Here is a 16827-nt window from a genome sequence, read left to right on the forward strand (position 1 = left end):
ACTGCGCCTTTTAGTACGGTGCGCCTTATGGTCGGGAAAATACGGTAAATCTATAAATGAAAATACAGAAATACAATGTTCCTTTGCTGTAAATGAGGATCCAGTGTTTCTCTGCTGTAGATGAGAATCATGAACGAAGCACAGATTCAGTGTTTTCTGCTGAATTCAGCACCGTAAACTAACCAGCCACTGTGTTTCCTCCACTGACCTCTCGCTGCTGTCGGTTCGAATGCAGCCCTCGATCATCTCTTTCAGCTCTGGGACTTGTACTTTGAAAAAATTATCCGGTTTGATTCCCTGAAGGAAAAGCAAATGGTCAAATACGGGAACCGAGCAGGACGTAAGGTGGTGCGAGGTTGGCGGCGCCTTACATTGGTGACTTTGCGGTAGATCTGAGCCGCATTCTTACATTCAGAATACGGATATTCTGACGTGGCCATCTCCAGCATGCACATTCCAAAGGCGTAAATGTCCACTGCTTCATCGTACTTCTCCTCGTACATCTCTGGGGCCATGAACTCAGGAGTTCCTGAATGCATCGTGAAACAGTGTGAGACACGCAAAAGGAACAAAACCACCTCTTATGGGACAGCTACGACTCACCAATGACACTCTTGGCAAACGAGGCCTTCTTGAGTGTCGCCAGCCCAAGGTCTCCGATCTTAACCGAGGCGGTGGGTCCATTGATGAAGATGTTGTCACACTTAAGGTCTCGGTGCAGAATTGGTGGAGAGCGTGAGTGCAGGAAGTGAAGACCTTTTAGGATCTGTAAGCTCCATCTCTGCAGCAGCTTCAGCTTCATCGGCCGGAACCTTCGAACGTACCTGGATGGTTAGAAAGAAACGAGACGAAACGGTTTAAGTTAGTGAAATTCATTAAGGAGTCATGCAAACTGAGAAAAGCAAATCAAATCAGAGAATATCTAGGCTGGCCTCACGTTTTCAGAGTTCCAGATGTCATGAGCTCCGTCACCAGGATGATGCATTTGGTGGACTTCCAAGAGTCAAAGAACCTGACGATGTTGGGATGCTGCAGAACTTTTAGCATTTCTACCTCCTCACTGAAGCGCTGACGCTCGGATCTGGTCAGACGGTGAGTCTGTTGAAGAAGAACACATAAAAACATTCAGCCGTTAACCTTGTGGGGGAAAAGCTCCACCATGAAGGACTCTGAAGCTTTCACCCTCACTGATCTGCTGCTAATGAACCGCTGACATGAAAACATCTCACTCTGCTGCAAGACTTGGTTTTTATGTTTGTTTATTTATGACCCTTTATGCCACTGAATTACAGAACAGCCACCAATAAGAATATTGCCTTAAGATAAAAATACAAATAAAATTAGATAAATTATTTCACTTTAATTTAGTTCTTTCTTTAACTAAGGAAAATTTCAAACAGTTTATAGTATTTGTTTAAAAGGCTAATAAAATTAGCTAATACATGAAATCACCAGAATAAAATCTTTAACTCATCTGGACCTAAAGTCTGTTATTTGCTCTTTTTAATTTGTAACTCTGCTGCTTTCCAAACGAATTGAAACTATTTTCCTGGTTTTGCCTTATTTGGAGTAGAGGTTCAGTTTTAGGTTTTAAAGGTTTAAAGGTTTTAAAGTTTGGTTCAGATCAGCAGAAGGCAATGTAAGGTCCTCAGTAGGTCTGTATAACCCTGTGTAAGTGAGGTCTATGCGTGTTATCACCAGCATGCAGCAGCGTGTTTTCACTCAGATACTGTGTATGCTTCAACAAACTGCTGACTCACACTTCATCACCCATATGTGCATCTATCTGCAGCCGGCTGATGTTACCGTGACACAAGTAGGTGAAGGACAGAAAACCCTCCTGTTGCAGACATGGTGTTAAGCCACAGTCAGCAGTTTAAGGTGAAGGGAAACACCTCAGTGTGTTTTACAGGAGCTAAGCTCTGTGCATGGACCTGCCTGATGTCCTCATGGTTTGGTACCCAGGGGTCAGAATGACAGGCTTCACATTCCCACTGTATACACAGTAGCTCAAAGGGAGAACGTAGATGGGCAGACCTGAAACAGGCATCCTGGGGGATTCTGTAACAGGTGTCTGAGTCACCTCAGCTGACTCCTCTGAGTGTGAAGGAGAAGCGTCTTCTACTCCGAGCCTCTCCCAGACCACTGAGTGCCCGGCCACCCTGTTGACTAAGCTCCCTTAGTAAGACTCTTAACCCCACACTGCTCCCCAGGAACCCAAAGATGGCAGCCCACTGCTCCTCAAGGGGATGAGTTAATGCAGAGGTAAATTTCTCTAATGTGAGATCGATAAAGTTCAATGATTATTATGTATCTTGGATTGTGTTCTTTCAGCTGCACCATGTTGATCACCTGCTCCATTGTTCCTTCACTTGTGAACAGGACCCCAAAATTAGGGGCAGGATCTCCTCTCTGATCTAAAGAGGGAAAGCTGACTAATAGCGGTCAAGAACCACGGACTTGGACTTGTAGGAGTTTCCTCATCTTCCTTGAAAAGCCACCTTACTGTGGTGAAGGGGATTGCTCAGATTATCCCAACGGCTTTGATGTTTGAGGCTTAAATGCTGATTGTAGATTTATAGCTGTTCAAAAACCTTTATGATGACCACAAAAATGAGGCCAGTAAGTAACTGATGTTTGGTTTAACCCTGGTGGGACCAAGCCTGAAGGAGAAACGCAAAGCTATCCCCAACTGGGCCCAGCACCTGCTGGGGACACCATGAGGGTCTGGAGCCAAGACGATTCAGCCGCAGTCAGAGGCAGATGCAACCTGAACTACAGACACCTAAACAGCTGAAACTGTCTTTTTAAAAGTAAGAGGTGTAAAGCTTTATTTCAGCCAGCTGACAAGCAGTATGTAGCAACATGTGGAAAGAAGTGCAGCAATGCAAATGTTTCAGACCCTAAACCCTGGTGGGTTTAAGGTCTGACCCTGGTTGTCAAGCTTCTACAGAACTTTAGTGAAAGCTCTTCTTGCTGGAGGTATTGGGTTGCTAGCTAAGGTAAGTCCCCCCGCTTGCAAACAGGAGGCCTGGGTTTGTATCCCAGCTAGGGGGGAATGAGCTGCCAGTGCTGGTCCTTAGGCAAGACCCTTAACGCTAATAATGCCTGCTTTGGGGAGTGGCAGCATAGGGGTTAGGGATTGGAATCCTGAGGTTCAGAGTTCAAGCCCCACTCCCACAGACTGCCACTCTGAGTCCCTGTGCAAGACCCTTAACCCCACACTGCTCCCTGGACGCCGTACAATGGCAGCCTACTGCTCCCCAAGGGGATGAGTTAAATGCAGAGAGGGAATTTTGTTGCTCTGTTCTTGTAACAGTGGAATGACACTAAAAAAACACCAGAAAATGACCAAGAACTGCAGACCTAAACGGACCTTCATCTTAAACCATCTTCAGGTTGGACACATGGAAATCTGAGCTAAGAATCTGCATGTTGCCGTCATGATGATTCCCACGTGTCGATGTTACCTGCAGCTCGCACCATGCCACCTCCACCGTCTTCTCCGTGTCCAGGCCTTTGTAAACCGTCTTAAAGGAACCTCGCCCGATCTCGATGTTGAACTTCAGGAATCGTCCATCAGGCGATGAGCCCACCGCCTTCGTCTCCTCTTCGTCCTCCTCCTTCCGTTGTTGCCATAGCAACTCCTCCCTAGTAGAGTCAGACAGGGTGATTCCCGCCTCCTCCGCGGAGTCCCAGCCGATGCTCTGACCTGCTGCAGGTTTCTCGCCGGCATCTGATTGGCTGGTTCTGTCGTCCTCTGAAGTTTTCATGGAGGTGGGAGGAAGACTCCATCCTTCCTCCTCTTCCTCCTCATCTTCATCTTCCTCTTCTTCTGGCCTCTTCTTGGTGTCACTGTCAGGTGTGGAGGTCATTATGGTACACTGAGGTCTAGCTGAAGGTGTCCCTGTGAGGTCACCGGAGTGGGCGGAGCTTCAATAACCTGAAAACCAAAGGAATTTTTCTCCATTAAAATCTGTAATGTTGATGTTGGAAGTAAATATTAAAATTATATATTGCCAGAATATTTTGTGGAGTTTAAGGGGTTTCCCACACATTTTTTAAAGTTTATTAGCCTGTTTCATTGCCATTTATATTTATTATTAAACTGCTTATGATTACAAATCTTAGAAAAGTAGAAACATAAGAACACGTCAAACAAATAATCCATTTATTATTTATTGTTATCACAGAGTAAAATATTAAACATAATTGATCTAAAACACTTTAATTAGTAACTTTGTTTATACAGCCTTGTAGCCTGACAGTAAGCAGGTTAATCATCTGTTCCTCTAACAGCTTCATCTTCTGATTATTACCAAATCTTGACTCTGGTTGCTTTAAATAACTGAATAAACTTTTAGTTATGATATATTTCATGTAAATAATAAAGTGATTTTGTTTTCTACTCACTCTGATGAGCCTCAGACTGGAAACCAGTAAATCCAAGCAGCTGGGGGAACTTTAAAGTTCTGCTTTAGTTTGGGTCTGGCTCCTCTGCTTCTTCTGTGACGTCACAGCCTGACACTCTGCTCGCGCTATCAGTTCACAGCAGGCTGCACGAGGGACAGGAAGCCCCGCCCACCGGACACCTGTCACCTGTCTGATAGAAACCATCTTGGAGCGGTGACCAATAATTTATAGAAAAAGATAATTAGATCACTTGATTTTGTTTTTTAAATAATTGTTTTTATTAAAACATTATTTTTTTATTTTTACTTACAGTTATGAGGTAAATGGTTTATGCTATTTCCCTTTTATTTAAAGACTGTTGTATTTTTTCCTATAAATAAATAAACTAATATAAACAGAAAGGTTAGTCCTGCTTTATCTCTACCTGGACCTCCAGTTGAGGGAACAGCTTAGGATCCTAATCCTGCCTTCTGGGATTTTTAGAAACGTTAAACCTGATATTTGTTAAACATTATAGATCGGACAATGATAGAAAATGACTTTCCTTAATTTTTTTTTAATCCCCTTTTGATTTATAATGTAGAACAACCATCAGCTGCTTCTTTACAAACTATTCAAAGATCAAAACACATTTTTATCAGGAGATAATCTTTACTTTAAAACCTTTAAATTCTGCCATAACTTTAATAACTTATGCAGAGGTTTAAAAAAAGCTGTTACTATATATTATTTATAGCGATTAAATAATAAAATATTACCAATATATTTTTTGTTGTATGTTAATTTTTTTTGTGTTAAATTTCCTCCGTGCTGTAATACCAAATTTTGTCCACTAGATGGTGACATTTATCATAAACTCTGCAATCTCCGTTTTTATTTTATTTTCTATAACTTTTTCAAAAATATTATATTTGTAATTCTCTTAGGTGGATAATTATTCGTGTTGAATAAAAATTTATCAAACTAGATATTTAATTATGTATTTATTTTTTCTGTATTTATTTGATTATTTTTATTTATTTATTTATTTATACGGTCGTGTGTAACAGCTGTTTCCATCTGTTTCATGCACAGAGCTCTGTCCTCCGATTTAACTGCTGTGAGTATTAAAAACCTCTTTTGTTTGCTTCTAATTTTTTTACATGTTATATCTTTATAGATGTGTGTTTTAACTTCATGCTTTTTAAATGGAGTCCAATCAGCTTAAGGCTTTTTTTTTTCTAATTTATGGTCTGTTTTCTGGCTGAGTTTTCAATGCAAAAGATACAAAATGATAATAGCAACAAAAAATGTCCTCATGCTTAGAATTAATCAGTTGGTAAAACTTGAAACAGGTTAGAAAAAGATTGTTTTAAATCTATGTAGAAAAAAAAAATATTATTGTTTTCCTGAACCTGAAGCTGTTTTTTTTTTTTTTTTAATCCCTGCAGGAGGATTAAGCAGCTCTTCTCCTTCATCTCATCATAAATCTGTTCCTTATCCTGATCTTTCATCTTAATCCCTTTGTCCGGTCGTTTTATCTTCCTCTTTTTGCAGTGACTTTACTGCAAACATGCAGATGTGATCAATGTTAAATATAGTTTGATGATCGAAAGCAGGGGTCACCAACCTTTTAAAAGACTGAGGGCTAATTCATTGGTACTGAGTCATAGGAAGGGCTACCAATACTGACCTATGAGCTGGAGGAGTCGGCCTTCACCTAAACTTCATAGATAATAAACATATTTCTATTGTTTCTTTTCATTTCTAATTTACTTTTAGATATTGTCATTTATAAATCCCTATAAATGCTTAAATCTTTTAAATTATTCATATGATAAAATGCTCTATAAATGTTTTTTTTTTTAAGTAATTGAAACAGCATAAGATACAATTTCAAACTTAGTCCATTGGTGAGTTGTTCTGTTTTCAGACGATGCTGAGGGGCCCCCATGTGGTCCTTGAGGACCCTTGGTTCCTGTGGGCATCATGTTGGTGACCCCTGATCTACAGGTTGATCTATAGATTTATTCTCATGAAGCTGTGTGATGTCCTAAGGTTTGTTCAAGGATCAGTAATCTGTTCATCTAACACTAGGATTCCTGTTCTGTTCTTCTCTGCAGGTGATTTTTCCTCGTTAACAGAGCATGCAGATAAATGTTTGACAGGAGCGCAGCGCTTTGTGACCTTCCTTCAAGTCATGTTCTGCTGTCTGAAGCTGCTGCACCTCCTTTTTCTAATCCCCCCATCGTCCCTCCAAGGGGTGGCACTGTGGCGCCGGGGAAACCGAGTGTCCTCCATCAACGCCTGCCAGCAGACGGAGGCGGCAGACGGTGGGCTGACTGTTCGCTGCAGCGGACTGCGATTGGCTCAGGTCTGTCCGCTGGTCCCAGTTCAACCAGTTGATTCCCATGTAGATGGTTGAGTCTTTAGGAGTCTGGTTGATGGTCCAGGAGAATGGGTCCAGAGACCTTCTCAGATGTGTTTGTCTCTGCAGATACCGGCCGGCCTGCCTAATCACACCACCCATCTGTTTCTGAACAAGAACCGGCTCACCTCTCTGCCTGCCTTCTGCTTCTCTGATCTGTTCCTGCTGGATGAACTGGATCTGTCCCACAACCAGGTCCTCACCCTCCAGTAGGGCACCACTGCAGAGAACCGGGAGGAAATGGTTTTTACTCACTTCCTGTTTCCCATCACAGCTGTCCTTTCTGGAGCCGGGATGTTTCTCTGGCCTGGTGTCGTCTCTCCGGTACCTGGACCTCTCATCCAATCTCCTCACCACGTTGGACCCTGTGGTTCTTGGTGGACTTCAGGTCCAAGCCAACCTGAGCCAGAACCCGTGGCACTGTGACTGCAGCATGCAGGTGAGCCTCGGTTTGAGAGAAGAGCTTCCTAAGGTTGGTAGGTGAATGACTTCCTGTGTGTGTTCAGATGTCAGTACCTCAGCTGGACATGGACACGTCCTCCCTGGAGAAAGTCATCTGTCAGACCTCGGACCTTCCAAACCTCGGTAGGTTGGCTCCACGTGATTCCTTGTTTTAAACCTCATAAAAAAGATTCTGGTTCTAATCGTTCGTTTCAGGAGCTGTTGGACTTCCGCTGGTCGTACTGATGCAGGACTGGGATCTGTGTCAGTCTGTGAGGAGAACCACAGACTTCCTGACCCTGATCACAATGTTCCTCTGGTTCGGCATGCTCATCGCCTACCTGATCCACTACATTCGACACAACGAGGTGTTCGCCCGACGACACCTGGAGTACCTGAAGTTCCTGGAGAGCCGGGACCCTTTTAGACCCCGATAAAGATCTCCTTTGGTACCATTCAACTGCAAATTCCTCTGTAGGGGAAGTTCCTTTGGGTCATTTGTTTTCAAATTATCCTTTCCTCAGAACTTTAAAAAGTTAAAGTTAAAAAAAACAATCCATTGGACTTTGTTTTCAAAGTTTGAAGACGTTTCGCTTCCCATCCAGGAAGCTTTTTCAATTCAAAAGGTCTGGATTAGAGTTGAGATCCAGGCTTTATAGAGTAGCCCAACAAAAGCTTTGTAATGACTTAGAAAATGTGCACATTGTATTACAATACCCAATACTGGCCCATTCCTCTGAAAAGGCAGTCGTTAAGGGTCACTGTTGGCCTGGCTGACCTGGCGGGATGGTATTGGGAGGGATTTTAAGAGCTGTACGCTGAGTCGACCCCCCCTTTGTTAAACATTTTTATCTTTTAACATAAATGGCTTCAAACCGTCGGTCTTCTTTATCTACAATGTGAACATCTAAAGAAGATAAAGAAGATAGGTGGTTTTAAAGGGGTGTGAAGGAAGCAAACCAACCTTGGACAGAAGGGGTGGACTCAGGTTTCAGTTCTCAAAAACCTACAACGCAGCAATAGAGTTGATTCCTTCCCAATACCATCTCAACCCTCATCGCTATGCAAAGGGGACAAAATATTTGGCCAGGGCTGCCAGGCCAACAATGACCCTTAATGATTGCCTTTTCAGAGTAATGGGCCAGTTATCAGGTATTGCAGGCCTATATCGACCTCAACGACTCTGTTAGGTTTATTCAGTGATGATTATAAAACATTTTTGCAAGGGGAAGCTCCACTCCTGTCTCATGATCCCGTCAGGAGACCATCCTGCCTTGTCATTCTGATGGAGCATCCTGTCTTTATGAACTGATCAATTGTTCTGTCAGAACAATACTCTGTTTGTAACCATGCGTCATGTTCTGTTAATAAATGCTCTGCAGAGGAGGTCAAGTGGGAGACGTTCGTTTGCGTTTGAGTCTGGGGTTCAACCGTCTCTCCTTCCTGCAGGAATTGTATCCATAAATTGTGTATTTCAGTTCTTCTTAAGCAAAATCCTACATTTTATGAACCCGACAGACTCCCATTATTAACGGGTGGTTTCTGGTTTTCCAGTTTCAATCTGCATGTTTTCTAGGCTATTACAAGGCTTTGTTGAGCTACTCTATAAACGCCTGGAAATCAACACTAATCCAGACATAGTGAATTGAAAAAGCTTCCTAGATGGGAAGTGAAACGTCTTTAAACTTGAAAACAAAGTCCAGTGGATAGTCTTTTAACTTTAACTTTTTGGAATGAGTATGACCTGGATGTCTGAGAATCTCCACCAACATGTTTCTGCTTTAAGGTCCCAATAGAACCCTGATCATTTGCACAACTTCATCCACCACAAATCTCCACTGAGCTCCAAAGAACTAAAAGACATTGTTAAGCTGCTAAACTAACATCTCATGGAGGGACCTCTTCACTTTAATCGGACCTTGAACCTTCTGGAACCTTTCAGAAACTTCCTCGATGATCTTTAGCTCGCGTTCATCATGTAGGCCAGGCATCCCCAACCTCGGTCCTCGAGGCTCGCTGTCCTGCATGTTTTAGAGGTTTCCCTGCTTTAACACAGCTGATTATAATGATTGCAGTAGACCAAAAGCCTGATAATCAGCTTTCAATTAAAATCAGCTGTGCTGGAGCAAAGAAACCTTTAAAACCTGCAGGACAGCGGGCCTCGAGGACCGAGGTTGGAGATGCCTGGTGTAGGCAGCCATAAAGATTTTTACAGTTCATTAGAAATCCCTACAGGTACTTCATTTCTGGAGAATCTCTAGACCAGGCGTCTAAAACTGGTTCCAGAAGTGAGTCCCGTCTTAACATGATGACTTGACGAGATGAATGGAGTCGGCTGCGCTACTGCTTGGTTGGAAAGAAAACCTGCAGCCATACGGCCCTTTTTGGAACCAGTTTGAGACTCCTGCTCTAAACAAACACTCAAACTGCCACAATGACCCTACGGATCTCTTTAAAGAAATAAGAAAATACCTTTGAAGATGAACAAAATGCTTCACTGAACAAATTAAACCGATTTAATTCAACCATGCAGCTTCCTATCGATGAGATGATGTTTCAAAATGACCCTAAACCTGCACATCCACTTCACAGCTAAAGGTATTTAAAGGATCTCACCCACAAAAAGATGCCATTTGGGCATCGTTAGAAAAAAACTTTACTTTTCCAATGCTATGTTAGGATTTTAATGGCAGTAGAGCATAACCAGCAGCTCTGGAAGTTAATCCATCCAAATTACCCTTTCAGTATTAATCTGTGAGCTGTATCTGAATGTTTCCACGGTAACTGCTCCCTACCTCAGAAACTACACCCTCCTCTCACATTCTGTGCCTGTTAAACCTTGTTTTTGCGTTAGAAAGCTAAATAAATCCTTTAAAATCACTGTGGGTTGAGTTCTTTGTGTGTCTGAAACAGGTTGGATGTTTAAACGATTGCCTCATTTTTATAGGATGCCATTTGTAAAGTTAGAGAGTCAAAAAATAGGAGCAATATTTATGGTTAATTAGAGTGTTTTAAGAGAAAAATAAGGGGGTTATTTTTTTCCATGTCAGTTTTTTTACTATGTCATTCATTCGTTAATAAAAATCTTACTTTGTTATATAAATTTTTTAGTTTAGTTTGGATGTAAATATTTAGTTTGCAAACTAAATATCTAGTTTTTTAGATAAATGTTTAGTTTGCAAAATAAATATTTAGTTTGCTTAAATCCAAACTTATACGGTTTAAAGAGGTTAATAAATATTTAGCTCCTAAATAAAAAGAAAGACTTTTATAAAGGAATGAATGACATAGTGAAAAAATGACTTGTATGACTTTTTTTGAAACTTTACATTTCAACCCATCCATGGGCAGCCCCAGGGGAGTATTAGTGCTGCGGTAATTATTTTAACTAGTAAATATCTGTGGGAAAAGAGCTATTTGCATCCATAAAACCAGACTGGGGGGTTCTAAAAGCGTGGACTTGAATAAGTTTGACTTTTTGGGGCAAGTTTCTGTAGCAAAGCATAAGAGCTTGTGACTCTTTTTTAAAAGGATGTTCAGATGCCTGTTTTACATCTTGGTGAAATTAAGCTTTTTCTCTAATGGAAGAGGATTAGGGCTACTGAAATAAAAAAACGTAAACTGATTTTTTAATTTTATCTCAGTTTCATATTGGGAAAAAAGTCAGAATTCTGAGATTAAAGTCAAAATTCTGAGATTAAAGTCATAAATCTGACTTTTTTCCAATATTTAATGGAAATAATATTTAAGAAACATGTTAGCTTTAAAAAAAAATAAAAAAATAAAAACAATAGTGGCCCTAATCATCTTCCGTATTTTCTTTTACAGCATTGTTGTTTTTATATTTTAGCTTTGTCTTGCTGCAAAGAACTTTTAAGGCGCCTATTATATTTATAAATGGCTTTAGGTTGTTGATTTCTAATGTGAAAAAAATAATGTTAAAATTTAGATGTTGAATATAAAAAGAAAAATCATGTTGTTTCTGATCTAACAGACTAAAATTAAAACAATAATAAAGTCTGAAGCTTTATTTTGTTTAAAATGTACTTTTTTTAAACATTTTATTAACTTAATTTAATAAAAATTCTCATTCCTCTTGAGGCTCTGGACCTTTTCAGTTCTGAATATTACTTCCGGTTTATTCCATCTGTGATCGACTGCTTCCGCCTGCCCTGTTCTTTGCTCCGGCATCAGCTGCTCCTGCCTGCAGAGAGAATCCTGTCCAGTCATTGTGAGGATCTGCTTCAGCTGCTCCGGGAATCGAACCCTTCGGAACCGCACAGTTCGGCCCAAACATAACATGAAGGAGACGGGGGGCAAGCGGAGAGAGAAGGCGGGTGGCCGGGACAAGTCCAGCAAGGAGCCGAAAGAACCGAAGGACGCGAAGACCGCGGCGGCCCCGGAGCCCCAGGACGTGGAGATGCCGGAGGAAGAGGCTGCTAACGCGGCTAAGCAGCCCAAAGAGCAGGACAGCCTGACGCTGGAGGGTAAAACCTGGCTTTAATGTTCGGCTAGAACCGGGGGGGGATGAGTCCCGAACAGAACCAGGGAGGTTCTGGACCGTTTGATCCAGAAGAAAACAAGCTGTTAGCCTTAGCCTGTTAGCATGATTCTAACTTCTGTCAGATGCCGTAAAACGGAAGAAATTGGCGCAAAACGTTGAAAGGTTTTATTTGGTTTATCTACCGAGGACCAGATCAGAACCAGAAACTGAACAAGAACCAGATCTTTAACCAGAACCAGAACCAGAACCTGGTCTCTTTAGGAAGCGAGCTGGTAAACAGTGAGACAGCAGAAAAGCAGCAAACTGTTTCAGTGGTTGGGCCTCAGAACATCTTATGGTCCTAAATAAAAGAAAAGAAAATATAAAACTGTTCCTATTTAACCTTTAATATTCAAGGTTTTCTGAACTGTTAAGAAAACATCAAGATTTTATTTATAGTGAAGAATCTCAGATATTTAACAGCTGAAATCCTCCCAGTAAACCCAGTCTGAGTTCTAGTTTTTATAGCACCATAGCTGAACAGGATTTTTATTTTAAATAATTAAAAAAAGTATTGTTTCACAGTATTTGTATTTATTCATTGCATGTTGGTGTTCCAAAAAGTGACCAAAGAGATTAAAGGAATAGTACACCCAAAACATGATTAGCCTTCATTTTCTACTCACCCCCATGCTGAACAACATTCTGGAGTACTTTTTTGATATCTCAAATGCATCTGGAGATCTGGGAGGCTTCTTGCTGTCTGCTGACATTCAAATAATGGAGGTCTATGGCGCCCGAGGCAGAAAGGTCCATAAAAGTCCACAAAAAACGTGTCAATATTCCTCCATACTGCTCGTCCAATGTATTCCAAGTGTCCTGAGTGGGTAGCATCCAGAATTTACATTTAGACATGTTGTTCAGCATGGGGGTGAGTAGAAAATGAAGGCTAATCATGTTTTGGGTGTACTATTCCTTTAATCTTTTAAAGTGCAAAATGCCACAAAGCATAACATGTGTGGACTTAAAGGAGACGTCTGGTCAGCAGGAATATTCACTGGATCATTATTTATACCTAAAACTACTACATTCGCATTGATTTCAGAAATTTAGTGTTAATCAAAAAATAATAATCACTGATTACTAAGTCTGGAAGAGGCCATTTATATAGTAACTCCTCCCTCCTGCCATCTTCCAGCAGTGACGTCACGGTGCGGTAAGCCTAGCGCCATTCTCCCCGCTTTACAAGCTAAATCAATGGGAACTACTAGACACATCTGCAATCAACAGGTTCACCTCGTCTGTTCCTGTTTGGCTGTGACTCCATCCTGGAGATAAATATCAGCTGTGCTGCTGCCATCAACACCTTTGTTTCTAGATGTTGGAGCTCGGCCTGTTTTCCAGTGTAGTCCTGTTTCTCTGACTGTGACTAACTGGATGTGCTCTCTTCATCCTCTGACATGGGAGCTGGCTCGGAGCTCGTCTGCCTGGCTGTGTGTTTCCTGGACGGGGCCGCCTGTGGAGCTGGTTGACAGTTGCCTTTTGTATCTATGCTTCTTTTTCTATGTCTGCTTCTGTCTCCTTGAACCCCAGTGGGCCTCAGCAGATGGCCACTCACACTGAGCCTGGTTCTGCTGGAGGTTTCTTCCTGTTCAAAGGGAGTTTTTCCTCTCCACTAGCGACAGTGGAGTGTGTGTTGAAGCAAATGTGACGTCAACATTGTGGATAGTAAATCCATATATTTAGGTATTACCCTAGTGGCTGTTAGCTGTAAAAGTCCATAGATAAGCCGCAAGGTTGGAAAATGGGGAAAAAGTCGCGGCTTATAGTCCAAAAATTACGGTACTTTTATGTTAATCGGAACTCACGTGAAGTTCAACGGCAGTTTTCCTTTGACTGCTTTCATCCAAATCACATCAAAAGTGTGCAGAAGCCATGGAATTAGTCTCAACTACTTTTTGTCATAAATTCATGCTCATTTGTCCATTCAGAGGTAAATGAGGTTTTGCGTTTTGACACTTTCTGTCACTGTACTTTGACAGGACTCTAATCCTTTTTAACCAATGACCAATAGATATTTATCTGACACGGTGCCACTCTAAGGCCTGGTTATCCTCCTGCATCAGTGTGTCGCAGATATTTTTGATTTATGCCCAATATTGAAGCGTGGTCTGCGCTGTTATTCCACGCTACAACACCAGAGGGCCAATCAGGAACTAGCTGTGGGTCTAGATACGGCCGAGGCGGTGAGGAAGTGGGGGCAAGTTTGTGCGACAATAGAGGGACATGAGGGCCAAAAAGAGCGGGGATCCAGTTGGAAAAAGGGTCCCAGCGTTCTCACGCACCTCGCTCTGCTAGCTGCTCCATCTTCACCAGTCGTTTTCCACAATGGCGGTCAGACAAACAAAACAAGCCGGTAAGGAACCAAACAGGAAGTAAGTATAGAGTAGAGCTGATGTAGATCTGACCAATCAGAGGCCTCCTGTCTGCGGCACTGTCTTTGATCTCCTCTGGGCCTTATTCAGATGTATGTTTAATACATGATGTCATCACAGAGCAGCTTCCTGGGACCAATAAGTTCTGCTGAAGCTCCTTTAGTTGAGCTGCAGCAGCAGTGATGATGTTATCAGCTCTGCTTGGGGGAGGATCTGAACGCGTCTCCATCTCGTCCTCAGACATCAAGGAGCATGTGAAGCAGATTGAGAAGGCCATTTCAGGGAAGGAGCCGCGCTTCGTCCTGCGCGCCCTGCGGGCGCTGCCGTCCACCAGCCGCCGTCTCAACACCAACGTCCTCCACAAAGCTCTCACCGGCTTCTTTACCAGCAACGCCGCCACCAGAGACTTCCTGCTGAGCTTCCTGGAGGAGGTGAGCAGTAGCAGCTTTTCGCAGCGATTTGGTTTTATCTGAAGCGGTCAAACGGCGGCGGATTGACGTTTTCTGTCCGTGTGTCTCAGCCCATGGAGACGGCGGAAGGAGACATCCAGTTCCGGCCGAGGACGGGGAAAGCGGCGTCGGCTCCTCTGCTCCCGGAGGTGGAGGCGTATCTGCAGCTGCTGCTGGTGATCCACCTGACCAACAGCAAGAGATACACTGAGGTGCGACTCGCTCACTGTTCTTCAGGCAGCAGCTCCCCCTGTTGGTTTGATGGGGAAGAACCTGACCAATGGATCATTAATTAAAGCAACACAGTGAACTTTTGACGCTAATATTAGCTTCATGTGAGATCTATGGTATAGTCCATCAGCTCCATGTTCAGTTTGATGCTCCATCTCATAAACTCTCCTATAAACCCTTAAACCCAGAGGCTCAAATTTCACCTGACATTCCATATGTGGATTAAAGCAAGTTCAGCTCCCAAACTATAAATTGGAATTATAATTGTTTGTATCTGTATTTGAAAGGCATTAAGAAATATTTTTCAGGTGGAACCATTATTTTAAATGTCACCCTGTCTAATTTATAGCCGATTAAACAAAGAAAAAATGAAAAATATTTAGCCTCACAAATTTTTTTCCCTAAAATAAACTCTGCAAAACACCATGAAAGCTCATTAGAAACTCTGGATGAACCTCAGACTTTATAGATCCGCATCTTGACTATAAATCAAGCTAATCTGGACTCAATAAGTTGAAGCATGTTTGTTCCACAAAGGTTTTAGTGGGCAGAGTGCTGGGAGGAAATGGGATTTTTGCACAATGCTAATGTGCAAAAATGCATTTTCCCGCTAATAAAAGGGAATCTGCTCAGAGAAATATGCTGATTTCCATTATTGGAGACCTTCAGCATGAGGCAAAGTCTTTGCTCCTCAGATTTAGTCGCTGATTCATTGAAATTTACCAATAAAATCACCAAACTGAATAGAAAATAAGAATAACAGAGCAGCTTATGGAACACATGCCGGTTCCATCACCTGAAATGGTCGCACAATGACCTCTGACCCCTCCTTGGAAAGGTCTGAGCCTCTAGTTTCCAATGATGGCGGCCATTAATAGGCGGGGCTAAAAATGAACACCTGCTGTTGCATTACTCTGGCAGAGACAAACACATCAGGTGGAATTTTAAATCTAATTTTATTTGTTTATCAGCTATAAAACAAAAAATAAAACTAATTTTTTAAACATGTTTTAGAAATGTAAAAGCTCCATTTAAAGAGGTGTGGATGAAACACCATGTGACTGTGTTTTGGCCATTTCTCTAAATAGATAAACCTGAGCAGGTGTCAGCTGGTACCAGGCCCGCCGGGCTTAATGGGTTAAGCATAGTTCTGTTTCCACCTCCTCAGACAGAAGCTTCTGGGTTTATTAGGATGTCGATGTTCGGTCCGGATGGAGCAGAACCTCCTGGTGGTTCCTACAGCTGGAGGCGTGGTTTGTGTCCCAGTCTGACCCGGTTGTTCTGGTTTCAGGCCCAGAAGGTCTCTGACGAGCTGATGCAGAAGGTGAGCTCCAAGAACCGCAGAGCTCTGGACCTGGTCGTAGCGAAATGTTATTACTACCACGCTCGAGTGTACGAGTTCCTGAACCAGCTGGACACCATCCGCAGGTAAACACACAGGTTGGCTAACGCTATCCCTCTGGGGACATTGCATTCATTTCTACGGCCGAACGCTAAACTCAGTTCATAGCTTCGTCCTAAACCTAACCTCCAGCCCGTCCCCTCATAGGGACCGGTCAAAAACACGATCAAACAAAAGGAGGCGTCATGCTGGATGTTAAACTCGCCGCCAGACTAATTATTCTGAACTTCTGTATTTTAAATCCGTCTTTATGAACAGTATGTGAAGTATTGGAGTACCTGTTGAAAGCGTAATGGCGACACCTTATGGTCAGTACGTGAAATTACAGAGAATCCGGTCCCTAATGTTTATTATTTTCCATCACCTCAAACCTTACAGGGTTCCTGCAGATCCTTAAACTCCTTAAAGGCATTGAATTCTTCAATATAATTGAATTAATTGGTATTAATATCTCATAAATCAGTCTTTCTTCCGTCTTAAAATTCTCACCAAGTCATAAATAGGATTTTATTTTTGTAAACAGTATCAAAAATAATTCACGTTAATGTTTTGCTGGAACTGTTATT

General features: G+C 42.2%; 3 protein-coding genes across 3 annotated transcripts in view; 2 read left to right on the forward strand and 1 right to left on the reverse strand.

The window, feature by feature from the left end:
• The window catches only part of LOC107101144 (serine/threonine-protein kinase WNK4-like), a 26650-nt gene extending 22166 nt beyond the window's left edge, over positions 1-4484 (reverse strand). Inside the window, exons 1-6 of the mRNA XM_015399934.1 lie at positions 4414-4484; positions 3471-3943; positions 938-1098; positions 604-824; positions 372-529; positions 209-297 (exon numbers count right to left, since the gene is read on the reverse strand). Coding sequence (XP_015255420.1) covers positions 209-297; positions 372-529; positions 604-824; positions 938-1098; positions 3471-3875 — 1034 coding nt within the window. The 5' untranslated portion in view covers positions 3876-3943; positions 4414-4484. The remainder of the gene's footprint in view (positions 1-208; positions 298-371; positions 530-603; positions 825-937; positions 1099-3470; positions 3944-4413) is intronic.
• The window catches only part of LOC107101149 (leucine-rich repeat-containing protein 3B-like), a 12470-nt gene extending 4748 nt beyond the window's left edge, over positions 1-7722 (forward strand). Inside the window, exons 2-6 of the mRNA XM_015399939.1 lie at positions 6537-6766; positions 6890-7015; positions 7095-7259; positions 7327-7405; positions 7478-7722. Coding sequence (XP_015255425.1) covers positions 6593-6766; positions 6890-7015; positions 7095-7259; positions 7327-7405; positions 7478-7698 — 765 coding nt within the window. The 5' untranslated portion in view covers positions 6537-6592 and the 3' untranslated portion in view covers positions 7699-7722. The remainder of the gene's footprint in view (positions 1-6536; positions 6767-6889; positions 7016-7094; positions 7260-7326; positions 7406-7477) is intronic.
• A 3724-nt stretch (positions 7723-11446) lies between these two features.
• Positions 11447-16827, forward strand: part of psmd3 (proteasome 26S subunit, non-ATPase 3) — a 20742-nt gene continuing 15361 nt past the window's right edge. The window contains exons 1-4 of the mRNA XM_015399938.1: positions 11447-11748; positions 14420-14610; positions 14700-14840; positions 16151-16287. Coding sequence (XP_015255424.1) covers positions 11562-11748; positions 14420-14610; positions 14700-14840; positions 16151-16287 — 656 coding nt within the window. The 5' untranslated portion in view covers positions 11447-11561. The remainder of the gene's footprint in view (positions 11749-14419; positions 14611-14699; positions 14841-16150; positions 16288-16827) is intronic.

This window comes from Cyprinodon variegatus, unplaced genomic scaffold, assembly GCF_000732505.1.
Source record: "Cyprinodon variegatus isolate N-32 unplaced genomic scaffold, C_variegatus-1.0 Scaffold1058, whole genome shotgun sequence".
Taxonomy (NCBI): Eukaryota; Metazoa; Chordata; class Actinopteri; order Cyprinodontiformes; family Cyprinodontidae; genus Cyprinodon; species Cyprinodon variegatus.